At 41.1% G+C, this 18,316-nt stretch overlaps 1 protein-coding gene across 1 annotated transcript in view; it reads left to right on the top strand.

The window, feature by feature from the left end:
- The window catches only part of Herc3 (HECT and RLD domain containing E3 ubiquitin protein ligase 3), an 81,004-nt gene that overhangs the window by 32,791 nt on the left and 29,897 nt on the right, over window positions 1-18,316 (top strand). Inside the window, exons 11-19 of the mRNA XM_051152266.1 lie at window positions 2,889-3,000; window positions 3,342-3,531; window positions 5,542-5,705; window positions 6,010-6,123; window positions 10,844-10,867; window positions 10,955-11,044; window positions 13,266-13,436; window positions 14,549-14,692; window positions 16,432-16,598. Coding sequence (XP_051008223.1) covers window positions 2,889-3,000; window positions 3,342-3,531; window positions 5,542-5,705; window positions 6,010-6,123; window positions 10,844-10,867; window positions 10,955-11,044; window positions 13,266-13,436; window positions 14,549-14,692; window positions 16,432-16,598 — 1,176 coding nt within the window. The remainder of the gene's footprint in view (window positions 1-2,888; window positions 3,001-3,341; window positions 3,532-5,541; window positions 5,706-6,009; window positions 6,124-10,843; window positions 10,868-10,954; window positions 11,045-13,265; window positions 13,437-14,548; window positions 14,693-16,431; window positions 16,599-18,316) is intronic.

The raw sequence follows: 18,316 nt of genomic DNA, 5'->3' as shown, positions 1-18,316 counted from the left end.
TACAGGCCATAGTCCCTTCCCTCCACATTTGCCATTAAGTAGATATTCAAATAGCAACAACATATAGCAGTGAGGAGGACTAACTAACAGGGTGGGTGAGAGGGAAGCAGAAGGACCATCATGCCCCCCCGTTACTGCATGAGAAATGCAGTTCTTGTCTCACAAGGGATGAGTGGCCATTTATTCAGGAGCTAAGTGTGAGGGATTGTGGCCTAGGAACACAGATTTCGGTCATCCTAAATTCCTTATTCCAATGTGGCAGCAGTTTCATGAGGTTTTTATAGAAGGGGAAAAAAAAACCCAAAACAAACAAACACCAAAACCAAAAATTAAAAAAAAAAACAAAAAACAAAGAAAGCCATAAATCAGTATTTTTCAAGTGCATTGGTGAGTATATCAGGGAGAACCTCCTGTCTAGGCCTTAGAATCACCTGACTAACTACATTCTTAGCTTTTGGGGGTCTGATTATACCTAATTAATAGTCAGAATTATGTTAGCTCACAGTGATGAGCAATGTATGGCTCCATAGGGTCTTTTCTTCATTCTTCAGAACCACTGGTTAGTTAGAGGCTACAAAGGCAGTTCTTTGTTTACTAGGGCACCTGAAGTCAAACCACTCCGTTCTGTGTGTAGTCGCTGCCTTCCCCTGGAAGGAAAGGTAATAAGGGTTGTACTCTATGGCGATGCTGCAGCAACAGTGGTTTCCACCCACGGTGACTCTGCCGTGTTTCCTGGCGTTTTTTGGCTGTTACAGGAGGGAAGGGGAGGGTTGTGCTTTTGTTTCCAGTGGGTCCAGAGGTGCTGGTGAACATCCTATAGTCTGGCCTGCCCAAGAAAAGCTTGTCAGGGCCTCAAAGCCAGTATTACTGAGTCTGAGGAACTCTGTTCTAAAGGATAAGTTTTATGAAGGCTAGGAATGGCTGTGGCCAGATGTACTAGGCTATGTATCTTTAGTGCTAGACATTAAATTTAATTGTATTTGATAGAGATGCCCCAAAGACACACCAGAGAAAAGACAGCATCTTCAAGAAGTGGTGATGGTAAAACTGGACACCCAAATATAGAAGAACGAAACTAGACCCTCATCTATCACCCTGCACAAAAATCTACTCCAGATGCACCAGAGACTTCAGTACACAACCCAAAAGTCTAAATTACTAGAAGAAAAACAGTTTGTACCCTACAGCAAATATATATTAGAAAGGACTTTTTGAATAGTCTTCTGGTTGTTTAAGAGTTGAGGCCAGCAATTGATAAATGAAAACTCATAAAACTAAAAAGCTTCTATGTAGCTAAGGGGGTTATTAACCAGGTGAAGGGTACGAGGGAGCCTTTGCCACCTACACGGCTAATAGAGGATTAATATCAAGAATGTACAAAGAACTTAAATCGTCAAGCAGACAGTCCAGTTAAAAAGTGGGTTATCTACCCGAATACAGTTCTTCTCAAAAGTAAGAATGAAAATGACTAAGAAGAACCCTTAGTATTAATTCAACAGCCTTAACAATTAGGGAAATGAAAATTAAAATGACTGAGATACCATTTTGCCACAGTCAGAATGGCTGAGATCAGGAAAAGAACTGGCAGCTAATGCAGGAGAGAATATGGGGAAAGTGGAGCCCTCTTTCATGTAGATTTTTCTTAGCAACACAGGAAAGAAATCCTTCCACCCTTGTTCAAGGTTACTTTTAGTATATTAGAACTATTATCTTAGTTAATTAATTTTTAGAATAGCAGCAAAATGCTCATCAAGGAAGTCTGAAGCAGTTGTTCTGGACCTGACCATTTTGATTCCAGTATATATACTAAAATGTAGACCTTCCAAGTTTTCCTCTGTTTTAATATTGTCAGAGATTGTTAGAATCGCCGGAATGTACCTATTACTCAGAGCAATGCCTGTTTTTTAAATAAATATTTTGTAAATTAATAGATGTGATATTAGCTTCTCTGGGAAGCTAAGATGTGTGGAGTTGGAAAAATTACTTGATTAAAGTTCGAATAGTTGCTATATAGTCCCTGGTGGGCGACTGTAACTGACTCTGTCTGGTTAAGAGAGATAGTAACTTGGCATGTGTTGATCTGACTTTTATTTTAAATGCTTTTTGAGGGAGGCTTGGAATAAGAGGGTCTATGTGCCATTTGTTCCTGAGTGGGCCTGTTTGCATAATGGAAATGAGTGGGTGTGGGTGGATGATTGCAACCAGCCACAAAACGCACAGCTAACAAAGAAGTGGTTCAGGCAAAGGAGCTGCTTTCATGCCTGTAAATGGCCTGACTTGAAATGATAATGCTTTACTTTGACTTGAGGGAGGAAAGGTTTGAAAAATTTAAGCCATGTTTAAAAGTGGAATTGCACACAGCTCCACCCCACCACCCACCTTCCTCCCAGCTCTTAGGAGGCAGAAGCAGGTGGATCGCGGTGTTCAAGGCCAGCTTGGTCTAATAGAGACTTCTAGGCCAGTAGGGACTACCTGGTAAGACCTTTTCTCAAAACAAAAACAACCAGGGGACTGGAGAGATGGATCAGAGGTTAAGAATACTGTTCTGCAAAAGGTCCTGAGTTCAATTCCCAGCACACAGCTCACAACCATCTGTAATGAGATCTGGTGCCGTCTTCTGTCGTGCAGGTGTACATGCAGACAGAACACAATAGAAATAATAAATAAATAAATAAATAATTTTTTTTTATATGAAACAACCCCAAGTCGGGTGGATAGAATTGCCGTAAGTCGCCTTCTGTCGGTCTTCTTAAAATTCGTGTTCTTGAATATCGTATCTACTAGATCAAATTAAAATCTGCCTAGAACGGGTAAGCTGATTAACTACTTAAGTTTTTATCAGTGTTTGCCTCCCTTTATTATATATGGATCTCTGTTTGTTTGGTTAGAATTGATGAACATTTTAAAACCAGTCCCAAAATCCCTGGGATCGACCTGAACTCAACTAGGGTTTTATTTGAGAAGTTAATGCATTCGCAGCACTCCATGATCCTAGAACAGGTATGTTGTTTGTGTTTGTAAAATGCAGCTTACACTGGGGTCTGCTTTTAAGACACAAGGAACCTCAACACGAGGCAGATAGACTCCTGCACAAGCCTTAGTTTTGTAAAAATATTCGTGTTGGGAGTTGGGCTGTCTGTTGCCTCTCTAAAGTATCAGGTCCATGTGGGCGGGAAGCTCCTCCCTTCTTCCCGATGTTCTGAGGCTGCTCCTTGTGTTTGCTCAGTGCGCACTGAATAGGCAAGAGCTGTGCGTTCATCAAATAACTTCCAAGATTGGAGACAAGTATTTAAGCCTCGGATATGTTTAAATCTCTCACTACTTTTCTTTCTCTCTTACAGATATTAAACAGCTTTGAAAGTTGCCTCATCCCCCAGTTGTCAAGCTCACCCCCAGATGTGGAAGCAATGAGAATCTATTTAATACTCCCAGAGTTCCCCCTGCTTCAGGACTCTAGGTATTACATCACGCTGACCATTCCCCTGGCGATGGCCATCCTGCGGCTGGATGCAAACCCCAGCAAAGTATTAGGTAAGTTCATCCGCAGTAATAGCCCTGGCTCTGGACTGGCTGACTTTGTTTTGGCAGCTGGCTCTTGTGGACTGAGATCTAACAATCTATTTGTTGCCATTTAATAGCTTTACCATTTAATCCTCTCTTTGCCGTTGATTTCTAGTTTAACCAACTGTTTGCAATTGGTGCGAATTGAACTCTTATTTAGCTTCCTTGATATGATTCATGACAGATTAATCCCAATTTTGAGACATTTGTAATGTTAGGTTCTTGAACTTTAAACTGTTTCCTTCCCGCATTTGCTTGCAGTTGTAATGCCTCAAATGTTAGTGTCCTTCTGTCTGTCCCTCTCCAGTACGGACGTTTAGGGGGTGGGAGCCAAATGAACAGCTTTTGTGATACAGAGATCTCCAAGAAAGGAGAGACAGAGAGTGACCTAGTGAGGACTTACGGAATGTTTGTTTTGTTTTTCTTTTTTAGGACAGTTGAGTCCACACTGATTTTTGCAGGCTCCGGACACTTTGCTGAGATAAGAACCTTCCGTGTTCCTCAGCGGGCTGGAGAGGGTCTCTGCTGGAGTAGCGCCCGAGACGTTTTTAGTAATCCGGTGCAGAAACCTGTCACCTGGCTTTTTACTTTTTTTTCCCCCTCCCTTGGTAATTTTTCCAGGTGTTTGTTGCGACTTGGTAACTTCTGTGGTTCAGGTGGCCTGAGTATCCCTGGAGTATGGTTTTCCCTCAAGCGAACTGACCTGCTTCTGGCTTTCCCGTTGTTTCCACCTTCACACAAGAGATAAAACTGGAAGTACTAATGAATGCATTAGTAATATGTTAGTAATTAATTAACACTTTGCAAGATCAGGAGCTGTTCAGAGCCTGTTTTCTTAGGTATAAAATAGAGCAAAATGGCAGTTTGAAAAGACATTTTATCAGACTTTTTGAGTTTTGGCATTTTAATTTCTTTTTTAAATTTTTTCCAGGCCAGATAACACAAAACATTGCAGGATTATTCAGATTACAGTTAATTTATTTCTAACTTCTGACAGTTCATATTTAAGAGAAAACTTCAAAGTAGTGTGAGCACAACAGATACCTGTCACACAAATCCAACAGCTGCGTATAGTCTGTCCTTTTTATTTGACTCTGTCCCCACTTTAATTTTGCAAAGTTTATTTCATGTGTATGGTTATTTTGCCTGCATGTATGTTGGTGTACCATGTGTGTGTCTGGTGCCATGGAGGCCAGGAGGGGGCATCAGATCCCCTGGAACTAGAGTTTCAGATGGTTGTGAGCAGCAGTGTAGGTAGTAGGACTAAAACCTGGGACTTCAGTGCTCTTAGCCTCCCACGTTAATTTTTAATGAAATATTTTAAATAAGGAAACCTTATGGGTTGCAGTATGGCTGAGTTCCTTTCGGAAGAATTCCAGTGAAATAATCCTGCCTGGCTATGAGCAAATACCACTTTGAGAGAATATGTTTTATCTGTTTCTGAAACACAAATTATGTCTTATAACAGGAAGGAATAGTTTCCCTCTTCCTCACTTAGTATGAAATGTCCCTTGCTCCTCCTACAGAGTGTCTGAAGTGGCTGAAAACAATGTTGAAAGGACCACGGCACACAAATACTACTGTAGTGGGTGCAGGCCCCTGTGCCCAGAGTATGTGTCTGGCCCCCGCACAGCCTGGGAACTGAACTTTTTCAGATTAGCCTTCAGCATGAGTTGAAAAAAAAAAACATAAAAAACATTTTAAAATGAAAGAGGCAGGGGGAGAGGCAGGGAGGGAGGGAGGGTGGGAGAAGGAAGAGAGAGAGGGAGGGAAGGAAGGGAAAGAATTTTAGGGCTTCAGGTATAGTTGTTTTCTCCACACACATTTTAATGGTTCCTTTTAAAAATCAGTTTTGCGAAGCTGGATCATAGACTAATGTTCATCTTCTAGCCATGGGAGTTGTAGCTATCAGGAAGAAGACATAAGAAAGAACACTTGCCCACGGTATGCGTTGAAGCATGTCTTTCCTTCTTTCTTAAGATAACTGGTGGTCTCAGGCATGCCCGAAATACTTCATGAAGCTGGTAAGCCTCTATAAAGGGGCAGTCCTTTACCTGCTGAGGGGACGAAAGACATTTCTCATCCCTGCACTCTTTCACAATTACATGACTGCCGCTCTTAAGCTTCTGCAGAAGCTATACAAGGTGACCCTTGGGGATGGGCAGGGGGCGGAGGGTGGGTGGAGGGATGAAGGTAACTCCCCCCCCCCCCCAGGGCTCCCCAGGACACCTTTTCTTTTTTTTTTTTAAGATTGCTTGTTTGTTTGTTCATTTATTCACTTTACATCCTAGCCATAGCCCCATCCCTCCTCCCCTCCCAGTCTGCCCCTCTCTCCCTCACCCGCCTCCCTCTTCCTCAGAAAAGGGGAGCCTCCCCCCTGCCCATCCATCCCTCTGGGTGACTTTTCAATTCCTTAGTTTTAGTTGTTTTTATTTTGGTCTTCACCAGGTAAATCTTAAAGTGAAGCATGTGGAATATGACACATTTTACATCCCTGAGATTTCCAGTCTTGTGGACATTCAGGAAGACTACCTCATGTGGTTTTTACATCAGGCAGGCATGGTAAGAATTCATGTAAAGCATATTTTAAGGCTTTAGCCATTTTGTGCTTTTTTAAAAAATACATTTTATTAATTTATTCATATTGCGTCTCAATTGATATCCATGAACCGTACTTCTCATCTTTGACTTTAATGCTGGTTCCATACCTGTCTTTTTCACTCAATTAATTCTTGCATGCTTGAACTGTGGAACTGTATGAAATGTAGGGAATCATAAGTGTCATTAGGCTTCATAAGGTATCTGGAGCTGCAGTTATAATAGGAAGAAAAGTAAATCAAAGTATCTGAACAGTCAGACTGATAGAATCAGTGGGAAACTGGAGTTGTTTCTTAGTACATTGTAGGCTCCAGTTCAGCGAGATGAGACAGTTCTGGAATTCTGTTTTAAGGCAGTGTGAATATTTCAAGATTTGTTTGTTTGTTTGCTTTGCTTTTTAAATATTTTACATATATGAATGTTTTAGCTGCATGTATGTCTGCACTATGTGCCTGCCTGGTGCCTGCAGAAGCCTGGCAAGGCCACTCAGTCTCTTAGAACTGGAGTCACAGACTGCTGTGGGTTGCTGTGTGGGCGCTGGGAATCAAACCTGGGCCCTCAGCTCTGAACTGCTGAGCCATCTCTATTGCCCCTTGTTTTGTTTTCGAAAGAAGATCTCATGTGTCCCAGCTTCAGACTCATAATAACCAAAGATGACTTTTATCCTCCTGCTCCTCACCTCCCAGGTCTGGGATTATCAGTATATCCTTTTATGCCTTCCTTTTATGCATTGCTCGGGATCGTACTCAGGACTTCTTTCAGGTAGATAAGCACCCATCTAATGAACTATGTCTCCAGTCCATGTGAATATTCTTAATATTGCTTATCCATACATTTGAAGAGTGAGGGTGATATATTTTACACTATTTACTTATTCTTTTGAGCCACAAAGTAAAAATCAAGACGTTAATATATAAACTTTCATCATTTTGTGGATCTTGGGAGATCTGACACACAGCTGGCTTCCAGAAGTCATCAGCTGGCTGGATGCATCTTCTGCAGGAGGCTTTCTGCACACCACCTCCCCACTGATTTATCCCTGACGTTTAGGATCATTTGTAATGTCAGAAAACAGGTAATCATTTGGTACTTACATTTAAGGCAGCTGGTACAGCAGACATATTTTAAGTGAGGCATTTGCTAGTTTTTCAGATTCATCACCAGCATTTTTTTTCTGTATGTTTTGAGCTCTACAGTGGTCTCTAAAGGCAAAAATATTTATGTAAATGTATTTAACTAAATAGCCAAGGTATTTTTCTTTGTCAGATGATAGATGATCAAATTAGTGGAAGTATTCTTATAGAAAACTTAAAAATTAGGACACTGTTGTATTTTTTTTTATAAGATTATGTTATTGTTTTGAAAAGCAAAATACTTTTCAATAGAAATCATGTGTTAAAAGAGTTGATATTGGAATTTTAATGTGGGAACATCCGTGGACTCTAGTCTTGTTTTCTTTAGAAATTATACAGTGTCAGCTTGTAAATTGTAAGATGTTAGATAGAGACAGAGTGAGTCTTAATGAGTTGTTTCAGGTGACTGCGTTGCCCCCGGGTAGAACACAGGCCTGGGCAAGTTGAACAGCTTTTCTCTAGTGTGGCTTTCTCTGTCTATGCATCGTGCTGTCAGCAGAAACCATGTGGGAGACCATGGCCCATGCTCCTGCTGACTGTAAAGGGCAAGGAGGCTACTTTTACAGTGGTATTGATGACTGCAGACTCACAGTTGAGAAAGAGGGTCATAGAAGGCTTCTGTGACAACTCCTACCCTCCAAAAAGTAACAGCCTAGACAGAAAACCATCCAAGAGAACAATTAAAAACTGTGATAAGGGGGCTCAAGTATAGCTCTCCACAGTTGATGGCTTCTGTCAGGGGTGCAAGTGGGAGAGGATTCAGAATTTTTTTTTAAGGGGCTGGCCGGTTGGGGGTGGGGGTGACTATGCTCCAGGGCGTGTATAGACAACATAAATTGGACTTTTTTATTCCTTCTTTTTTGAGTGGATGGTCACAGTGGTTGGGGGTGTGGGTGAGGGGGTTAAGGAGTGAGTGTAATCAGGGTTCGTGATGTGAGGAGGAGGAGGCAATAGTGGTTTATCTTCTTTGTTAATAATGTGCCATAGTCTTCATTTGAAAACCAAAAGGTGTACAGTGAATGTCCCTGTAGGTTCCCAGAGAGAGTAGCAGGACCAGTGGTGAGGCATTCAGAGACAAAATATGAGAAATCTTGCCACCTTGCTGGTGCGTCAGACAAGGTGCCGCCCAGGGACTGTCTGCCTTAGGGTGTCAGGCAAGCATATGCGGGGGAAGGTGGAGCCTGAGCAGAGGTAGCTGTGCTTCACTTCCAGGGCTATGCGGCTGTTCAGATGCTCCTGGTCAGAGCTCATCTAGGAAGTGTTGATTTCATATGTAAGAAAGGATGTTTCTAGTTCTTCAGTTCTGATCTATTTACTTATTTGTTGCTTTCATATACTTTAAAAAATGAATTTGTGAGTTGCACCTTGAAATACAGTTCACTGGACCCGTGGAACTGCAAGTCTGTGAGACCCATTTCTGGAGACCTGCATTACATGTTCCAGACTTGGTCCCTCTGGACTGGAACTGTTTCTCTGACGTTTCTCATTGTAGAGAAATGTTCTAAGATTCCTTAAGGAATATAGTTCTAAAGGATTAATAGGATGGATTTTAATTATTATTGCCATTATATGACTTCATTTAAATGTGTATAATCACAAAAGGAGGTATAGTTCTTATATATCAAAACATAATACCAATATACATAAACCAAATTAAATGTACACATTAAATACAATATACATGAACCAAATTAAATGTACACATTAAATAGGAAAATGCTATAGTCAGTGAAATGCTTATGAGCTCCACAGACTTAGTATGGTGAGCCAGTGTGTCCCCTGGAAAGGAATGTTCCAGCATTCTAGACAAGGACTAGAGCCACCAGGCCTAGGCTTGAGTTCTCTCTCCCACCTTCAGGGATGACTCAGCTACTTTTTCTCCCTCTGCTGTTAAATCTTATTCATGCAGCAAGCTAGAGGAATTGTGGCTTTTCCCTTAGTAAACGCAGCATCTATCAGGCAAAAATGCCCTTTTCTTTTCTCACTGTACTTGCACAGTTAAGTCATTAACAGATAAGTGTAAATTGTGTGGTAACACATAGTTAAGAAGAGACCTTTCAGAATGTGTTTTTATTTTGTTTAGAAAACCATTTAAAAACACAGAACACTCACTCTCTGAGACATTAAAGTGATACAGTGCACTCGGATCTCCAAGCATGAGTTTGCTCATTGTTTTTTTTTGGATAAATGTTACAGATCAAGATGATCTTTATTCATAGTTTTTGTGTTTCTGTTGTTGAAAATATTTTTTTGTATGACTGTCACGAGCACACCATGCTAGAAACATGGACGGATATGTTTGTGTCTTTCTGCAGTATATCAGTTTATTGAACAATAGTAAATTCACGTCTGCTAGTTATTTTCCACATTGCTGTGACTAAATGCGGGGGCTGGGGGGGAGACCAACTTAAAGGAGTTGAGAGGGATGTGATCTCTCATAGTGGAAGAGGTGAGACAGTGGGAACATCCGGGTCTGCGGTATCTTTCAGGAATTCAGTCACTCAGATGACTTTCTCCTAATATTTTTTTTTTCTTGCGATAAGCTATCCTGTAGCCAAGGCTGGCCTCAAGTGTACTGTATATCAGAGTGACCTTGAAGCCTGCTGCTGCCTTCTCTGCATGCGAGGGTCCTAGGCATGCACCACCACGCTCAGTCTGTGTAGTGCTGGGAACTAAGCGCCAGGCTTTGTATGTACAGGCATGGACTCCACCTACTGAGCTCCTTTAGCCTGACCGTCTCAGGTTTTATTCTGGCCAGGACCCCGGCCCGTAGGATGCTGCTGCCCACTTCCATGGTGGGTCATTTCTTGTCTTACCACCTTTAACAATATATCCAAAATGCCTTTCAGAAGATTGTAAATTGACCATAAAAGCCAGCTAGCTCATGAGAGATGGCTGTTAGCGTATTACACGATCTTTTATTGTAGTCTTAACTATTAGCATTACCTGTGAAATCAGATTGCATTTCACAAAGTATGCACGCAGGTTACAGAATGGCTACAAAAGAGCTGCAGTGCTTAAGAGTCCTTGTGAGAAGCAGATGCAGAGCATTGTAGGTGCTTCCTTCCGGTCTTGTTGAATCCAGATAGATTGCTGCTGGAGGCCAACAGAACTGAGCCACAGGGCCAAAAAATGAGTCACAGCATCATGCCCGTGGCAAGGCTGAAGTGTCATCAAGGTGAGGTACAGGACCTGGTTCAGATGGACAGATGGTTGGATGGACAACTCAAATGGGCCATGGCTGAGCTGAGTTGAAGCCCCAGGCACAGCTGACAGTTCTCTGCCTGGCAGGCCCTTAAAAGTCTTTTACTTTTTAAAGAAATTATTATTATTATTTATTTATTTTTTTTGGTCTTTTTTTCAGTCTGTATCCATCAAAATATCTTTTCTTTCTCATCAAAATGTTGTTAGCAATTGAAATGGTATTAGGTTGCTGGCTGAATAACCAGATAATGTGAAAGGGTTTGTTATATATATTTTATATTTTGATGGGGGTAAAATTATGTTTTTATAATTCAAGTAAGAGTCTGTCTTTTTTGTTCTTTACACAGAAAGCCAGACCGTCTATTATACAGGTAAATGATGCCTTTTGAATACACTAATGTATCTCCAGTGTTCTCTGTAGAATACTGTAATAACACCAACGCTGTATTTTTTTCTAGGATACTGTAACCCTCTGTTCCTACCCTTTCATCTTTGATGCCCAAGCGAAGACCAAAATGCTACAGACTGATGCTGAGTTACAGATGCAGGTAGCTTGTTCAGAGTCATTTCTTCCATTTACCATTCTTCCCAATGTCCACATTCAGCTGTAATTTCTCCTAGTGGAGGAGCATATTTCTGAGTGATATTTTATTATGATTTAAAAAGTTACATTTTTCAATGATTTTATTTTATTTTATTTTTTTGAGAAAAGCTCTCATAATAGTCCGGCTTTTTCTGAAAAAAAAGTTTTTTGGTTAGAAATTGATTCCTTTGTGACATTTTAATATATATGTTTACATATATATATGTATATATATATTTAAAGTGTGTGTATACATATCATTATACTTCGTTCTTATTTGCTTCTTCATTACCCTCTATCTCCCTCTGAGGCACATGCTTACTGGTCCCCTTCTCCCATAAATTGCCCCTCCTTTCATGTTGTCTGCTGTTTCTCTCTTGCTGTACTTAGGCCTCTTCTGCTCTCAAAGTCCCCTTTTTCCTTCCATGTAAGTGTTCACAGTTAAATGTACATTATGCACATGAGAGAAAGCAGGATGTGTTTTCTGTCTGACTTCTTCTGCTTAGCATGCCCCTCCAGCTCCAGCTGTTTTCTTGCAGGTGTCATAATTTCATGCAGTTCTCTCCGTGAATTCTTAGAGTTATTTCTTGTGAAAGCCCTTGCCCGTGTCTCTAACATTTTTCTCTAGTATCTTCCAAAGTTACTTTGATCTATTTTGAGTTGAATTTTTTATATCTAGTTGGGTTTTTTTTCTCTTTTCTTTTTTCTTTTCATGTGACTATCCAGCCTTTCCAGCACCATTTGTTGAAGAGGCTGTCTTTTTTATTATGTGTGTTTTTGACATCTTTGTCAAAGATTAGGAGTCTGTAGCTACGTGGGTTTAATTCTGTAATCTGAATTTTTTCTCATTAGTTTTCTACACAAACTATATCACAATAATATTGCTACAGACTTGTTTAATATGTAAATTATATTAATATACAGGAAATAAAGTGAGATTTTGATAGAGACTGTATTGAATTTATTGCTTTTGGTAGATGGTTATTTTTATGGTATCAGTCCTGTCTTTCTATCTTCTGGGGGCAGTTTTTCATTTTTTTCCCCCCTACTATCTTAAACATTAATTGTCAAGGTCTTTTACCTCTTGGGTTGAGTTTCTTACCAGGCCCGTTTTGAGTTCACTATGTAATCAAGGTTACTTTGAAGTCTTGGCCTTGCTCCAGGCTCCTGATGCTAAGATTATGGGTGTATACCACCATGCCAGCTTTACTAATCTTATGTTCAATGTATATTTATGTAGACTTGGAGTGATAGGTATTTTCTCTTTCTGCCAGGTAATAAACACTTGCAGCTTTGTTGACCCTGTGTTTCCATTAAGAACTGCTTGACTCTTTTGTAGGTGGCAGCCTCAGAAAAAGAAAAGGGGGATTAAAAAAGAAAAACAAAAACAAAAACAAAACAAAACAAAAAAAAAACTAAGAACATCAGAATACCCCCAAACCAAAGCAAAACTTTATGTATATTAAGTCTTGAATTTAATATATTTTTTCACATTGTAAATATTACTCCCAGCCATTTAAAATGATAGAAAACCATTATTAGCACAAGAGTTATACAGAACCAGGTACCAGCCTTTAGGGTTCACAATTTGCTGACCTGATGCAAAGGGGACATTCAAATGGAACTTGGTGGTCCTCAGTGAATCAAAACAAATTTAATAGTTGCATTTACTGTGCATTTCATTATAAAAATACAGTTTATTTTGTTTGAAAGTATTCAGAGACATTCATGAATTAGCAGTCCAGGTCTACCAACCCTGCTCCGAATGGACATGTCTTCACTTGTCTTTCTGTCTTGCTGTCCATGTATATCTATATCTCTTCCGCATGGACACAGCTTTGACACTGTTGCCTGCAGGCTATCGGCTGAAAACGACACTTTTCACAGTGCTTGTTGGCTTCGTGTTTTCATGTCCTCTGCCATGATCCTTCTAGCATATCGTTATTGTAGTGTCAACGAGTTGAATTCATTTTACTTGGCCTAATGATTTAGATCATGTGACTCACGAATTATTTCAGCTAATCTCGTTGTTATTAGAAAGATTTATGTGGCCTGTAAGTTTAAGTACCGGCCGTGAAGAAAGTTAAGGTTTTAGAGAAAAGGCAAAAGGGAAATGCAGTCAGCCATCTCTGGAGGATGTGCGAGCTCTGTGCTGTACTCACAGTTGCATGGCTGTCCGCTTCCAGGTGGCAGTCAACGGCGCCAACCTGCAGAATGTCTTTATGCTTCTCACCCTGGAGCCTCTGCTGGCCAGAAGCCCCTTCCTGGTCCTTCACGTCCGCAGGAACCACCTTGTTGGAGATGCTCTGAGGGAGCTGAGCATTCATTCTGACATCGACTTGAAGAAGCCTCTCAAAGTGAGCCCCTTCCATGTATTCCTTCAGTACATCCGCAAGCACATGGCAGCAGAGATCTTACCAGATACAGAGGGCGGGAAGCCATTCATCATGGATTTCAATTTTTTTTGACAAGAATCTAATCACTTCCTTTTGTCAAGTCACCAGAAAAAAAAAAAAAACCCAGCCCATTGTAACATCAGATTAAATGCTGTTGGCTTGTGAGAGATTATGGGGTTCTGCTTCTGCTGTCTGTAGTGTGCCCCCTCTAGAGTGTCAGAAACAGTCATAGAAGATGAAAGGGTTTGACAAATTACAACAACCAAGCTCTCACCCAGGAAGATTAGGATGTCCAAGATTTAAGGGAAAGAAGGTGAATGAGAAATGGAGAGATGGCACAGTGTGATGCCATCTACAAAGCCTCTTAGTACAGGCAAGCGTAACAACTTGTAATGGATGATAAAGGACTCTTCACATAGGCTGCGTTAATTACGTAGGACAGCTTACTGTGCTCAGCGCCCTGTGTGAAACTTGGTGTATACAGGAATCCTGAGGGAGAGTTAATTCTTTGAAGTTGCTTACATTGAATGACTTCTTTCAGATTACTTCATAAATGCTGGTTTCAGGAGTTTCAGAACCACAGTCCACAACAGATTGAACTGTATTCAACAACTCACGTTGTTACCATCTCCAGAATGTCTTAATAAGGACACATATACCCAGCTCTAATCCCAGCTAATGACCAGGCTAGAGCAGGAGAAGGGGAAGTTCACAGCCATTCTGGACAACTTGATAGATTTTTGTATTGGAATAAAGCACAGCAAGGACCAGAGGTGCCGCCCAGTGGGAAAGCCTTGTTTCACTTGTGTACGTCTCAGTGGACGAGCACTTGCTTCCCATGTGTGTGACTCCTGTTCAACTACTAGTACCTTACATAAAAGAATTTTTTTTTTAAAGACCCTAATAATCCTACCAGTTGATCTGGTTGTTCTCCCTAGAACTTCTGGGTTTTATTACACACAGCCCCTGTTTTCAATCAGTTATGCAGACGGGTCTCTTGCTTGGTTGCATAGTTAAGGCTTTGGCTGGTCATTGCTTTCCCTGAAGTATTCATTTTGTTTTCATATTTCAAGGTAATCTTTGATGGGGAGGAAGCAGTAGATGCTGGTGGCGTCACAAAGGAGTTCTTTCTTTTGCTGTTAAAAGAGCTTTTGAATCCCATTTATGGGATGTTTACCTACTATCAAGATTCCAATCTATTGTGGTTTTCAGATACAGTAAGTTCATCATATTACAGTTTGCATGAAACTTTCTGTTCGTTGTCAGACAAGCCCCTTGGTTTCTAGCACTGCAAAATTAACCATTAAAATGCCTACCATGTCCAGACTTCAGGCTTGACCCACTTTCAAGACTCATGGTGGATTTTGTCAGCCATGAGCCTTCAGTGCCATGTCTAGTGGGTCAGACCCAGGCCATAATATTCATGAAGGCTGAAAGGAACAGTGTGATGAAGAACTTAGTTTTAGGGGCTAGACAGTTGGCTCAGTGGTTCAGAGCACTGGGTGCTCTTACGTAGGACCCAGGTTTGATTCCCAGCATCCGTGTGCTGTTGTTTCACAACCATCTGTAACTCCCAGTTCTAGTGGGTGTTGTCTCTGGCCTCCTCAGGCAACAGACATGCATGTGTGCATAGGATGCATGCGGGCACAGCACCTCTACACCTATAAAGTAAAATAACTTTAGAAGATTAGTTTAGCTCCTTTTGTTCTGTATCATAGCACAGAAACAAGATGAGAAGGGGAGCCACATAGAATTCAACGTGTATGGGCAGTGGAGACAGACCAAACTAGTCAGCCCAGTGATTGGAACAGCTCCCAGGCCAGACCCTACTGTTTTCCAGTGCTAGATATATTTTTTGGGTTCTTTAAGAATTGAAAAAATGAAAACATTGCCATCCACTATACAGTCTGTAGGCCAAAACAAAAGAGACTGTAGATGCCAGAGAATGAGTTAGGAAAAAACAACTGCCAGTTACTGGGAACGTTGGTATGGGGGTTCCATAAGTCAGGGTTCTCTACAGGGCCAGAACCAGTAAGATGAATTTGTATTATATTCAAGGTTTTATTAGTCTGGATTACATCATAGGTGCTAGGTAGTCAACAGTGGCTGTCTGCGTGCTGGAACAGTTGCTCAGTCCTTGAGAGTGGATGCTTCAGCAGGTCCACTTTGGTGGGAAGGCCTGGAAGATTCCTGGAGAGCATTGCTCATTAGTCCACAGTAGAACCCAAAGAAGCTAGAATTTGATGGCAGCAGCAGCAGCAGCAATAGACAGCACAGGCAATGAGACAGCTTGATTCCAGCCAAGTTGACAATCAAGATTCATCATCACAGAAACCCAGAAACACATAGATCTGGGTAACAAATATGACCCGAGCATTTGTGTCCATGGCCCCGGGTGGCTGTATAGTGCTGGGTAGGCCAGGTTTCAACCACACAGACAAGAAACACAGGACAGGCTACTCTGGATCCAAACAGAGTCAGAAATGGAGGGGGTGAGGTGATTCAAACAGGACTCTAATGGCATAGTGGGATCATCCTTTACGACGAATCAGTTATATTCAAAGGGCCAAGAAAATGCTTTCAGTGAAAAGCTATAAAAGAATGAGAAAAGAAATTGGTTTTATAATGTGTTTGGCATTGGCAGTCACATATTCTTTTAATAATGGTAGTTTGTGTCTGAATATGCTCACATTTTATTTCAAGAGGAGAGCTAAGTTCTAAAAGACATGCTCGGGCTGGGGGTGTGGCTCCATGGTAGAGCATTTATCTAGCATGCATAAGTACCTGGGTTAGATCTTGAGCACTTGAGGGACTCCTGGAATAACAGCTCATGAGACTCACCATGCTAACAGAAATAAAGGCTTTATTCTAAAATACGGAAAGATTATTAATAGGTGGTAGAGTGCTTCAGGGTCCTCAGACACTATTTCTAATACATTTTCATGCACCCTAAAAGTGTTTTGTAGAGCACAACTGGTTTCATTTGATTGGCATAACCTGCGGACTAGCTATCTACAACTCCACTGTGGTTGACCTCCACTTCCCTTTGGCTCTCTACAAGAAGTTACTCAACGTAAAGCCTGGCTTGGAAGATTTAAAGGAGCTGTCACCAACTGAAGGCAGGTAAAGAAAAGAGCAAAAAGTTATGCTGGTGGTGTGGGGACCTGTCCTCGTTGCTCTAGCACATGGATCTAAGATGGAAAACAACATACATGCAAGTTTGGGTGTATTGGAACATTTTAGGTTATACAGCATTGCCTGTGTGGACAAGTGAGAGAAGTAAAAGAGGCCTGGGGCTGTAGAGATGGCTCAGCACTTAAGAACATGGTTGCTCTTTCAGAGGACCTGGATTTGTATCCCAGAACCCTTATGACAGTTCGCAGCCCTCTGTAACTTGAATTCTAGGGGATCCAATGCCCTTGTCTGGTTTGTACAGGCATCAGGCATGCACAAACATGCAGGCAAAAACACCCAGACACATAAAATAAGTAATAAACAATTGAGATGTAATATGAATAAAATAATAAAAAATAGACCCAGAAAAATAAAATAAGTAATAAACCTTAAAATAAGAAGAGAGAAGGAGGTGGGGAGGGATAGACAGAGACAGAAAGAGAGCACAGAGACAGAGACAGAGAGAGAATAGCTCCTCGGGAATACACAGTAAATTCTGCTTTCATTATTTTGTACCTTCCCCGCTCCCAACTCACACAAAAAGGAGAACCTGAGCCTTGTCATAGTGCAGAGGTAACAGTGGGGAGGCTACTGAGATGAGATACTGAAAAAGTTTAATGCTATAGTGATAGATAATTCACATATACCATACAACTGACGCATGAAAAGAATACTTAAAATATACTTTAGTGTATTTATAGTTGTATGACTATCACTGTAGTCATTTCTAGACTATTTTCACCACATGAGAGGCAACCTGGCATTTTGCTGTCTCATGTTTTATTCCCGGTCTCCGTATCATTAGTCTCAGGTAGACACTACTGTGCCTTCCACTTCTATCAGTCTGCTGTACTGTGTGTGTATTTTTTTTTTTTTTTAAGCAAGGTCCCATTATGTAGCCCTGGCTACCTTGGAACTAGCTATGTAGACCAAGGCAAACTCACAGTCCTTTCCTTGTGAGTGCTGGGACTAAATATATGGACTGTCATGCCTAGCTACTCTGGATATTTTTTTTTAAAAATAGAATCTTACAGTGTTGTTCAGTTTGTCTGTTTCACTTGGTATGTGGTCCAGGCTTGTCCTGGGGTAACATGAATCAGTGTTTGACTTTTCACACTGGCAGCTAATACTCCGTGGTGCACCGCTGTAAGACGGTCCTTGCGGAACACTCCTTATACACATACATTGTATGTTGTTCCTCTCTTCTTCAGTCGATGGACACTTGGACCTTTTCTGCTTTCGAACTGTTATGAATAGTGTCGCTGAGACCATTTGTGTACGTTTTTGTGTAGACATAGGCTTTCGTTACTCTGATGTACACCTAGGAGCAGAATTGCCGATTCGTATGCTAATTCCATATTTAGCTTTTTGAACAACTGTTAGAAGTCTTTTCAAAGGAGTCTCTCCTGTTTGCTTTGTTGCTGGAGGTTGGTTAGGTGTTTTGGTTTTGTTTCTTGGCTAAGTGTCCCCTTTTTCCTGAGTTTTTCTGTGTTGATTTTGGGCAGCCAACAAACACATGGCTGGCTTCAGAGGGAGGGAACAGCTTTTTTTTTTTACGGGGAAAGGTTGTGGCTTTAAGTTGGTACAGGGGCTGGCAGTAGTGCTCAGTGGTACCAGGCTTGTCTAGCATCCCAGCAACTCTGAATTCAATCCCAGCACCACAAACC

This window comes from Acomys russatus, chromosome 10 (genome assembly GCF_903995435.1).
Source record: "Acomys russatus chromosome 10, mAcoRus1.1, whole genome shotgun sequence".
Classification (NCBI taxonomy): Eukaryota; Metazoa; Chordata; class Mammalia; order Rodentia; family Muridae; genus Acomys; species Acomys russatus.
The sequence above is the reverse complement of the archived record's forward strand: the minus strand, read 5'-3'. Positions and strand labels throughout refer to the sequence as shown.